Source organism: Patiria miniata, unplaced genomic scaffold (genome assembly GCF_015706575.1).
Source record: "Patiria miniata isolate m_02_andy unplaced genomic scaffold, ASM1570657v1 HiC_scaffold_20, whole genome shotgun sequence".
In the NCBI taxonomy this organism is placed as follows: Eukaryota; Metazoa; Echinodermata; class Asteroidea; order Valvatida; family Asterinidae; genus Patiria; species Patiria miniata.
The window spans coordinates 35,077,539-35,089,824 of record NW_024037059.1 but is presented as its reverse complement, the minus strand read 5'-3'; the positions used below and the strand labels follow the sequence as shown (position 1 = coordinate 35,089,824).

At 39.0% G+C, this 12,286-nt stretch overlaps 1 protein-coding gene across 1 annotated transcript; it reads left to right on the top strand.

Annotated features, from left to right (window-relative positions):
* Positions 1–529: 529 nt before the first annotated feature.
* On the top strand, positions 530–11,140 carry LOC119728829 (thiopurine S-methyltransferase-like). Its single transcript, XM_038201226.1, has 9 exons — positions 530–722; positions 3,409–3,534; positions 4,299–4,391; positions 6,447–6,579; positions 7,428–7,480; positions 8,039–8,113; positions 9,220–9,305; positions 9,729–9,773; positions 10,810–11,140. Exons 2-9 carry the CDS (start codon positions 3,452–3,454, stop codon positions 10,926–10,928), a joined length of 687 nt encoding a protein of 228 aa, XP_038057154.1. The 5' UTR covers positions 530–722; positions 3,409–3,451; the 3' UTR covers positions 10,929–11,140.
* Positions 11,141–12,286: the final 1,146 nt, after the last annotated feature.

Here is a 12,286-nt window from a genome sequence, read left to right as displayed (position 1 = left end):
TAATGGTTGTTGAGCGGGTTTTCTTTGGTGGGATTGATGTCAGAAGAACTCTATAAACAATTGTTTAAATCATTGCTGACAAAAAATCTGCCGGGGGGGGGGGCCAAAGTTCCCCCCTGCCCCCCGCCCCGCTGGATACGCCACTGCGGAAGCTAAAAATAATGGCAAAAGCACGCTGCCAACAAAAGAAGCTACTTACCCTTAAGCTTGACGGATTATCTGAACAATATCTGGCACAAGTATGCCTCGCCATTGACGGGGGCCTCTGTTATGTGCCCGGACGTATGTAATTCTCACAGCCTTCGCATAAATGTCCGAAGGTTGGTGTAAATAACATTCTACCAAGACAGCTGCATCTTGACCTCTAGATTTTGACCAATCAGCGGGTGCTTTATCGGGTCTTCGGTCATTCACCCGTTGCGCGTCAAAGACAAAAAAACCTGTGTCACGCGCTCTGTATCATGTAAGTGCACGGTTCATACTTCCCGCGAAAGCGAAAGCGAAGCGAAATTCTATTGAGGGCGCTACACCGGCATGAGTTTGTTTACACTGGGTACAAAGTGTGTGTTGACAAAAGTGACTTCGCAACATTTTAGTTACTTCAAGTTCTACCACACGTGAGCTGTATCTGGACAAAGCCAAGGGTGACGATAGGAAGACCAGCAAGACTGGGAGTACTAGCAGCTGTCGTTTCGTTTGTTTTTTCGAAATTTCTCTCAAACGTAAGCGTTTCATTTTCAATTTCAGTTTGCACTTTGTGTTGATTGTCAATGTTTGTGTTGTCCAGTTTCCGGACGTTGCCGTAGCGTACTACCAACAAGTATTGTTGATGTACCCTAACGTGGCGCAGCCCCTAACGTGGCGCACTTTGATTTTTCGCCTGTAGACCCTAGTTGAAGCAAAAGTTTTAGCTGAAATGTCATTAAGTTCTAAACACTCCCGTTCATAAATCATGAGTTTATGTATACTATAGACTATACAGACTACCCGTACAAACTAGAAGAACAATTTATTTCGGCGTGATTTTCCGATTTTATTTCAAAGTGCACAGTGAACCCTTTGAAAATGTCCCCCCAAGAATAAAAATATAATTTTCTGATACACTTTTAGTTGGGTATGTATGTAGAGATAATGATGGTTTATCACAATTTATCAATTTTACAGAAATTCTTAAGTTAAATGTTTATTTGGAATTTTCCGAGATTTATTCAAGTGCGCCACGTTAGGGAACACTCGGCCGATTTTGTGCTCAAATTCCGGACGCCACCGTTTTTGAATTTCGGATTCAATTTCTTGACACCGCAACTGTTCACAGAGGTTAAATAGCAAGCATTAAGTTAAAAGTACCAGTATTTCACTGAATTAATTTGAAGTTTGTCATCAAAAAAGTTATGCATCACTACATGAGGAAAGTCGGGGTAAACGTCGAATTGCGCCATGTTAGGGAACACCACTACTCCACAACTTATATGTACTTAATTCAAGTTGACAACATTGTCAATGACTGAGTGACATTTGTTTCCTTCATCAACAGGTACACATTTTTTTCACGTTTGTAATACACAGGGTGACCGTAAAGTCAGAGCCAAATTCTGCTAAATGCACATCAAAACTCTGTCAGATTTATCAAAAATCTGCCGAATTCCCCAGAATTAAACACTAACATGCAGATTGGTAGTATTGCCTCAATTAAGATTCAAATTACATATTAAACAATCTAGTCCTTTTAAAGATGTTGTGAAATTATTGGTAAATTTCGGGTAAAACGCGGATCCAGCCACGACGAAGTCCGTTTCCCAGTGAACCTCAGCACCTAGACCAGCCAACCTGTCCCATTATGCAAGGGCTTGTTTGAAAGGATTGAAGCTTTTTCAAACAGATGTACACTTTTTTGTTCAAATTTGCTGTTTTTGTAGAATTCTGCCAGAAATCTGCCAAAAAATCCATTCTGTCAAATTTTCTGTCAAACTTGTTTTTTTAACAAATTATCTGTCAAAGTTAGCCGAAAATCGGCTAAAACGGTCACCCTGGTAATACAGGCACCGCTGTTTTCAGGGTGACATTAGGTTTGTGCGCATGTCCGTGCTTTAGCTCGTATAAAACGCCCTCTTGGGACCGAATGTATCCAGTCTCGTTTTGCGTAAAAACAGCTCAACGGAGGACGTCTTTTCAATCACCTTTTTATATTACAAATAAGTTTTTGATATTCGAGATATAACAATAAATCGACGGAAAAAGGACTTTACTTTTTTATCAGATAGGACTGTGAACTTTTTGGCAAGACACTTGATGAGGACACACCTACAAAAAACTGCCTTTGATTGCGACGTTTAGGCCTATAAAGGTCTCTATCGGAACAAAAATAATGGTCACATTTCGTGGGATTTTTCATCATCTTGGGAAGTTCATTCTGAATCAAGTAAAGTACCATTGGAAAGACTAAATAATGGAGAATATTGTTGTGGAAGACTTTTGAGAGCAAACCCTGATGGAGCCAAGTACGTAGCTATTAAATACATGTATACGCTAAATGTAAACAAACAGCGCCATATGTGCACAAATCCACAAGCAGGCACTACGCGTATTATATCCCCGTCCCTGTGAAATGTATACACGCGGGGCACGGGCCAATCACGCGTCGGCATGGTACGTTGTTTGAATTGCGAACCCCGGTACTGTGTTATATTGTGTAGATGAGTGCGAAAACCACACTCGGTTTTCAGTAAACCCACCAGGGAATCCCCCCATTTGCAGGCGAGTTTAGGTGTTTGCTCTTTTGAAATCACCGTTAATACAAAATTTAAAGTCTAATGGATTGGGAACTTACTTGATTGCAGAAAAAAACTTAATTTTTGACCCTTTTTCCGCTGGTAGCTGGCTTTCGTTCAGTGAAATACAGACTACAGACTAGTCGCACTGGGCACAGTGACTCTGCAATAAATATTGCACCGTGTGAATTTCCGAATTGTTTTTTTTCCCCAGTTTATTTCAGGTTTTTCCTAAATTGCTCAACCGATCTGAAAATCGCAATGCAAAACCGAAAAAAGACCAGACTGAAATGATGAACCAACCAACCTGGCCGGTTTCAGGTCGGTTCGTTTTGCTTTTGGGTTAGCTTTGCTCAACACTTGAGCCTAGACATCCGGGAGCTTGTTACATTGCCCTGTCAAGTTCCCAGATCAATTTACCAAAAAGTTACTCAATGGTTCTCAAGTTCTTGAGTGTAGTTTGAATTTTGACAAGTCATCGCAACTGATGAAAACTGATTGTGCAAATGAATGCTTTCACCGATGGATGTTATCCCGCCCAGCACCCACACCTATAACTTTAGAAAAAAATATGAAAGCTCACAAAGAGACCTCAGGATGCCACATTCTGTGAGGTTTAACTTTTTCCTTGTATTCGCAGATCTTCTGTCACTTCCAAGTAGTGGCAAAATCTCGGTCGGAGCATGACTGAAGTCGATAATGATGAGTTTTGGAGACAGATGTGGGTGGACGACGAAATCGGGTTCCACAAGTCGGAAGTTCATCCGTGAGTAATACTTGGTTTTTTTTTTATTGCTGGACACAAGGCAAGCTCATAGGTTCAAAATCATGGCATGATATTTTCAGACTTTAGTCTGATAATGAAATCATACTTTTTTGAGAAAGACATTATCAGTAAGAAATGCTGCTTTTTTAATTTCGGATTTTTTGTTTTAAACTGTCAATTTCATGGCTGGAATGGCTCAATAAATGTGTCTAAAATACTGGACTTCCTCCATATGTAAATCCACACAGCAATGCATGCTTAATTTCCTGAAAAGTTGTGTCTCCTGATTTTAAAATGTAGACTGTTTTTTTCACTTGGTATTCTCTATGGACTTGACATTTCTGATAAATAAACCAGTGAGAATCAAAAGGTCAAAGCTACAATGTACGTACATGTACATGACAAATGACCTTGAGAAAATACTGCAGTCATTTTGGACAAAGTCTCTGCAAATTTCCCCTGAAAACTACAGGATTACTAGAAACATCTAGAAACTACTGCAGGTATAGAATTGGATTCTCCTGTTATTTACCAGGTTGTAGGGAGCTTTAATAATGAATATCAAATGGGGAAAACAATTCTAGAGTTTGAATTCAGGAAAGAAATTTTTTCCCCAGAAATGTAGCATGTATCGCAGTGTGGCTCTAAAATACAGAGAAAGTCCAGTATTTGGGACATATTTATGGGGTTAAGGTGCTGGTTGCAAACTAGAAATTAATTTCCCACTTCTTACATTTTGGCATGGTGTAATTACAAATTTTCAGAATCCTCGTGAAATATATTGCCGAGTTGACTGCCGGACAAGGGAAATGCCGGATCTTCGTTCCGCTGTGTGGAAAGTCAAAAGACATGAAATGGTAAGAATGGAAATAATGCTACCTTGTTGTTACATCCCAACTATTAGGCCATCAGCCGGGGGGTTTGGCCAGTATCAAATCAGGGCATAAAATGATTATAGTGCGCATGCGCAAGGTATACCGCCCCTAGAGTGGTAACAAGCATTTTGATGGACATTTTGAAAAAAAAGGGTGATAGCACCCAATAAGCTGCCACCGCTGCAATGCTATCACATAGTTTCCAACTCTGGAGGTGTATACCTTGCCAAAAATCGCTATGACGATTATTCCCCTCATTTGATACCGGTGGCCAAAATTTTGGACCGAGGCTGATGGCCTATATAGCATGGTCCAGTACGAGGTCAACAGACCTTATTCATGAGGAATCCATCTTCCATCATGTTCCCTGAATCCATTTTATAAATTGTAAACTGTTGTTTAGGATGGTACCATACTATTTCATGGCTAGATTGCGTTTCAAGCCTCACTTTCAATTTATTTTTTTAAATGTGGCTTAAAGGGAAAATACAACATTTGCAAACATCAAAAAATGAAGTGATCAAATTATCATGAAATACCTTACTGGATTGTTAGGGAATGACAGTCAAAAGCAGCCTGTAAAACTGTGGCTCCTGGTGTGCTGACATTTTGAAGAAAACTTGTATTTTTCCAACGATGGTTGGCCGACCAGCGTTGGAGAAAACTGGCTTTTTTTCAAAAAGTGCTCCTCACTTTTAATATTTTGTTCTTCCGCATTGTCTTTGCAATTGATTACACACCTGTGAAGGGGTACATGCCTGCTAGACTGATTCTTTGACATTACAATTCCCCAAAGTCTATAAATGGTTCCGTTTCATCTTAAGTGGGGTCAGGAAGCCAGACCACAAGAATATGGTGGATTTTCTTGGATTTTCCAGCATCTCCGAACCCAAAGTGTGAAGCAAGACAGTTTAACAATATTTGCTATAACATATTAATCCTCCAAATCCATTTATTTCTGAAAATTGCAGCAAAAGTAAATGTTGTACATTCCCTTTAAAACAGGGTATGCTTAATTAATAATCAGAGCATACATGTAATGGTATTAATTTGCAATGAACTTTTATTTCATTGCTTTAATTTCTACTCGCAATTTCCAAAAATGAAGAGTTTACCTCGCTTTCGATTTAATACGGCCAACTCAGGAATAAACTCTATAGCTGACTTGTGCCCATTTTAATACTATTTGAAGAAAAAAAGCTGTTTTCCACAATCATTTGTTTGGGTGATTGTTGGGTTTGCTGATTGTTTCAAAATGGTAGGAAAGTCTTTTGGTCTTTAAAATGACAGTATACCTGGGGCGGATTGCAATAACGCGGTCTTAGTCGGCTGGCTAAACCAGTCCGATTTTAGCCGGCTGTTGTTCTTAGACGGTCTTGGTTAAGACACCAAACTTAGCCCATTGCAATAAGCTGGTCTTTACTAAGCCCGCTTAGAGTAATGATTCACAAACAAACATTCCATGGTTACGGGCGAATACTGGAGAGACTGCACATTTTTTTTTTTTTTTAGGTTTGTGTGATTCATATCATGCGAAATCAAATGTCAATTCCGAAATTTTATGTTGAGAAAATTGTATTTGCAGTACAACTCAGTGTCATTACATTTTTCCAGAAGATCCCTTCTATCCCAGAGAATTTTCCCTCCAAGCAGTGTTCTGCTTTTTTAAGATTTAATAATCAAACACTCATCAACTGGGAAAAAAATATTTTGGGAAAGAATAATTCATTACACCAGTGAATTCCAAAAATCCCAACAATAGACCGTTTTAAGCCAGCCCAACCCAGGCTAACTATTTTAAGACTGTCTTAATACTTAGACCGTGTCATTGCAATGGTCTAACTTATAGACTGACTGACAGCCAGAGCTTTTAGACTGTCTAATGCGCATAGACAGCTTTAAGACCGGTTATTGCAATCCGCCCCAGGCGGTATGATTCCACAAGTTGCTTGATTTTGTACTATTAATAATTATACCAAAAATTATTGATTTCCTCGAGTGGTGCAGTAAAAAAATTAGCATGATTTCAATGTCTAGGCTGGCTGATCAAGGCCACACTGTCGTAGGAGCGGAGCTGTCGGCTCTTGCGATTCAAGATTTCTTCAAGGAGAACAAAGTGGAATTTACCTCCAGCCCAATGGAAGGAGTCAGTGATGCCGATCTGTACAAGGTATGCTGCATTCACAGTAGGCAGTCTCAAGTCATTCACAAATGAATGACAATCAATCAAGAGTTAAATTGATGATCAATCCAAAGTAAATCAAACTTAAGTCTCAGGGCAATCACAAGTCAATCACAAGTCAATCTTAAGTCAATTGCAAGTCAATCACAAGTCAATCACTAGCATGATCACGAGTCAAGTACAAGTAATGAAGGTCATCATTCGTATGTTTAAAGCGTACTTGAAACAAGCTCCCGTTTACATCACGGACATGCTCCAAATTAGTTCTCAACAGAGACGACTTCGATCAACAACCTCCTATTCACTACACTTTGTTGAGCCCAGAACCCCTTGTGTCTCTTTTGCTGATAATCATTTTCTGTATACGGCCCCAGAATCTGGAACAAAGTTCCAGAATTCATTAGAGAAACCACCTCACTGCATACATTCAAGACACTCCTGAAAGCTCACCTGTTTCAGGAGGTGTACCACCAATAATTTTTCTTCTTTTTGGTGCCCCATCAGTGCCTTAGAGCAAACTTTTTGATTTTAGCGCTTTATAAATTTCTATTGATTGATTGATTGATATTAAGTCAGCCAAAAGTCAATCAGAAAAGTCAGTCACAGACTAAATCACAAGTCAGATGACAAGTCAATCCCAGCTGAATTGCAAGCCAAACACTGGCTAAAGCACAAGACATCAATCACAAGTCAATGATAAGATCACAAGTCATTCACAAGCCAGATCACATGTGAACCACAATTCAGATTGTCACTAACGTCGCAAATAACGCAGGTATCATAGCAGTTTATATTATATTCAATTTTATTGTTCATAATTTGATTTTTTTTTTAAGAGTAAAGACGACAGTATTCATCTCTACAAAGCAAACATCTTTGACTTGAAGAGGTAAGGCTGGCAAAGACAATTATCTGAATTCTTTTTTCCAAACATGTTTCCTATAATAAAGACCGGTTACTTTTGAATCTGTCAGTTTTGGTGTATGGATTGGGTATCAAATCATCATCATCATCATGAGACGTTGTAGGCTACCATACTGCCCATTGACGCAACAACCGTCCACTTCTGAGTTTTTTGGCTGGTGCAGGGGTAATTTGGCATCGGGGCAGTGCTGGCGCAGTTAGTTCAGCCAAGCTGAGGCCACTCCACTTGGTGAGGCCTTCGATCCAACAGAGTTTGGGTCTGCCGACGGTTTCCAAGTGGGGTTCCATCAAGCACTGCCGCTGCAAGACCACCAGTCGCACTGCATGACCAAGCCAAGCAGCGTTCTGTTCTCGGATTGTGTCGGCAGAAAGACACCATCTGTCGCTGATCAGTGGTTTGAGGCTCTCATTTGAAACAAAGTCTGACCAGCAGATTCCAAGTAGCTGCCGCAAGATGTATCTTCTAAAGCTGTCTATGTGCTGGATTGATACACTAAGTGATTTGAATTTTCTTTGCTTGCAGAGATACCATCGGAGAATTTGACTGCATTTGGGACCGTGCGTCGTTGGTTGCATTGCTCCGTGAGGATCTTCAAAAGTATGTCCTTTTACTCGTGCTTGCAGTGATAAATATGTTGTTTTTGCTGAAATAACAAATTTAACCATGTTATAAACTCACAATGCTAAAGAAAATGTCCATCATACTCAATTACTTATCCGCTTTGTTCACAAGTACCCCCTCACCGGCAAAGAAGGAACAGTTGGGGGTGACCGACCGACGCCATCTTGCCTGACTGCAATTTTGCTGCGACGCGCGGCCGTACCACTGCGTGTGTACATACATGTAGTACAAATCCCCTGGTGTACGTGCGTCACACACAAGGAACGGTGCACGTCAACCAGCTAACTGTCCCGCCCATGGGACGTCGTTGCTAGGTAAAAGGGCGCCCTCTTTCATTGGCGCACGGAGCCCATAGTATAAAGAGTTTGTTTCCAGAACAAGATACACGCTTACCTTTATACTGCCCTTTGCTGGTTACTCCCAAAGTCAGTTACTATGGCTGTAAAGTTGTTCAACACAATTTAAGACTACTATCAAGTGAAATATGAAGTTTAGAAATGGCTGTTTTACTGTGTATGTTCTATAATTTTCAGAAACATCAACATTTTTCACTTTTTTTGTGTTTGCTTTTTCAAATAGATATGTCACATTTTGAAAATAAATTCCTGTATATTGCTGAACTATTGGAAATGGGGTTTCGTATGTGGGTTATGATATCACAGTGTTATCATGACAGTGTCTGATTCCTTAGAAAATGCATTCTGATCATTAATGCTCACTGGTTCTAATTCCTATTTGCACACGCCGCATTTTAAAAATAATTACAAGTCTTTGTATATATTTCTGAACTTTTGGAAATTTGGTTCACATTTAGGGTTGATATCATCGCAGCTTCATCATGACAGTGTCTCATTTGGATGAAAATGTATTTTCTTATCCTTGATGCTTAATATTGGTTCTGATTCCTGTTCAGATATGTCGCATTTTGAAAATAAACGCTTCGTATATTTCTGAACTATTGGAAGTTTGGTAAACATTCAGGGGTGATATCTTCGCAGTGACCTTATCATGACAGTGTGTCATTTGGATGAAAATGTATTCTTATCCTTGATTCTTATTCGTTCTGTTTCCTATTTTTACAGATATGCCGATCAGATGAGATCACTTCTGAAACCAAAGGGCAGATGTCTTCTGGAACATTTTGACTATGATCAAAGTAAAATGAATGGTAAGTCATTTTTGTTTAGTGTTTGTGTAGATTTAGTACATTTAGTACGTTTTAATGTGTTGATCCATAATGTGGCTTGACTAGTTTTGTAAAAGTTTTTATGATTATAAGAATATGCATATATCTATCTAATATCAGTATAAGTTGATTAATATTAACTTATACTAGTGAGGTTTGCAGTGACACCATGTGGAATAATCTCTTTTTTAGTAGTGTGGTTCTGAAAAGAACCGGTTGGTTGTGAAACTCGACATTCTCATCAGTATGCCATCAGATTGTCTTCAGTCTGAAGACACTTCGTCTCAAAAGAGATTATTCCACATGGTGTTACCATAAACCTCACTAGCATACACTACCACCATGCAAATTTTCAAATCTTATTGAATATTAACCCAATAATTACATTCTTTTCTTTACGTTAAGGTCCCCCATTTTCAACCCCAGCAAGTGTAGTGGAAAAACTTTATGGTGAGAGCAACTTAATTGTAATTACCTAATTGTATTAATTGTGGTTACGTTTTATACATGTTCAGGGTGAGTCGAAAAAAGGGAAACCCAAATGTCGGGGCCATTGTTTAAGTGAAGTTCTGCATGTAGCACTTTTAGAATCTAGGATATGAAAGCCCAATTCATAAGCTTTGTTTTAGTAGAAGAATCATTCAAATCACTTTATGTACTTTTAAAGTTACGGAATTTTAGACACAACGACCGTTCTGTTCACGGATCACAAAAAAAGGTGTGCGTTCTTTCAGCAAAACGAAAAACAATTCACTCACATCCCAATGTGATTTTGTTTTGTTTTGCTGAAAGAACACTTACCTTCTTGTGATCCGTGGACAAAACTTTAAAACAGTGGTTGCATTTAAAATTCCGTAACTTGAAAAGTACAGGAGTGATTTGAATGATTCTTGTACTAAAATAAAGCTTAAAGATTGGGCTTTGATATCCTAGATTTTGCAAGTGCCACATGCAGAACTTCACTAAAATAATAGTCCCAACATTTGGGTTTCTTTATATATATTGTTAATACCTGCGAAATAAATGAAATAAAAAAGGTATTTAGAGGCAGAAACCTCAGTGTTACAGCTACATGTATTTACTACTTCCGCGCCCTAAGTTGCCCAAAGTTTGCATTTCTTGCTGTTTGGTGAATTTTCTGTTCTTTTTGTTGGTAATCGTTGCTTCATGACAGTATAATGAGCAGACTTGACAACCACTAAACTGGACAGAATGTTGTCACAGCAACAGAACCCTTAGTTGTCAGGAAAAAAATGCTACATTTGATTTGTAAAATAATGCACTTCGTGAAAATGTGACCTAAAAAAGGAATGCCTCAAATTGTCCATACATTTTAATTAGATGAATGGAAATTGCTCAAAATTTATGTACCAGTATAAAATTCTGATGTATGGTCCTTTGTAATTTATTATTGACGTCACTTTGCACATTTCCACATATTCTTAAGATGTTTTTCCCCTTTTTTTTATTTTTTTTGCTTTTTAAGCTGAAGGCTGGGAAATCAAAGCACTACAGGTTACAGACGATGGCGGACTGAAAGAAGCATTTCGCAGCAAAGGGCACGAGTACTTCAAGGTACAAATAACCTTGCTGACCAAGGAATAACTATTGTCAGATGATGACAAAGCTGTAGATGATGACAAGCAGATGATGACAAGTGTGTAGTTATAAGACTAGCAGCTGCAGCTGATTAGCAAGGAAAGAGAGTGAGTGACTGATATCAGGCCTTCAGATCAGATATTAACCCTTACCCTACTAGACCCTCCAACGCATGCCAATATGTGCCTCAAGAAAATCTCCTATGTTTTTTGCATGGCCCTCCAATATCTGCCATGTCATTTCAAGGGTAACTGGACAGGCACTCCAATACATGCCACAGAGAACAATGAGAGTCCTCTGATAACAAAGTGAGTGCCCCCAGCTGGTCAGTATCAGGCACCCTCCAGGGCCTCCAACTCCTGCCAATTGGAGCCTTCACTGTTAAGACAAACTATCTGCCAATAAACTGCAGCTGGAGGGCATTGGCATAACCAACTGACATGCAGTAAACTACCCTCAGAGAGTAAGGGTTAAAGTGAATCAGTTGGTTTATAACAAGAACAACGATCTGATATGGACCTGAGAAATACCGTAGCTGGAAAATGAACTGATTTTTGTGAGGACACGTGTTGATATGACTGGGCGACTTTATACTTGAAAACAGAGCAACAATTGGTGTGAACTCATAGGAGTTATTCCACTGTTTAAGAAAGGAAGTGTTTTATTCATTACAGAGCCAGTGAACCACGAGATCTAATTATTGATTCAGAGAAACGATCCAGCACTCCTAGTCTGTAATCTCCCTGACCATTACTGGATAATGAGGGTATGAGATTTGAAAAATACATTTTCAGGTTTATTCCTGAGAAAGGAAGTGTTTTATCCATTACAGAGCCAATGAACCATGAGATCTAATTATTGATTCAGAGAAATGATCCAAAACTCCTAGTCTGTAATCTCCCCGACCATTACTGGATGACGGAGGTAAAAACATTTTCAGGTCTATTCACTGAGCTCTTAAAGGGAATATACAACATATGCAAACATCGAAAAATAAAACTACCAAGTTTTTACGAAATACCTTACTAGGATGTTGATAAATGACAGTCTCAAGCATCTTGTAAAATTATGGCACCTGGTGTGAAGTCATTTTCAAGAAAATGGTATTTTTGTATACATTTTCAACGGTGGTCCGCCGACCAGCGTTGGAAAAACCTAACTATTTTTCAACTATTGCTCCAAATTTACCATTTTTTCAGTCCAAATTTTGTTTGCTATTGGTTACATGTTCATGAACGGGTGCAGGCCAGCTAGACTGGTTCCCTTGCCATACAATTGTCCACCATCTATAAATTGATCCATTTTATCTTTTGTGGAGTCAGGGAACCAGACTACTTGAACATTTTTGTTTTTCCTTGGTTTTT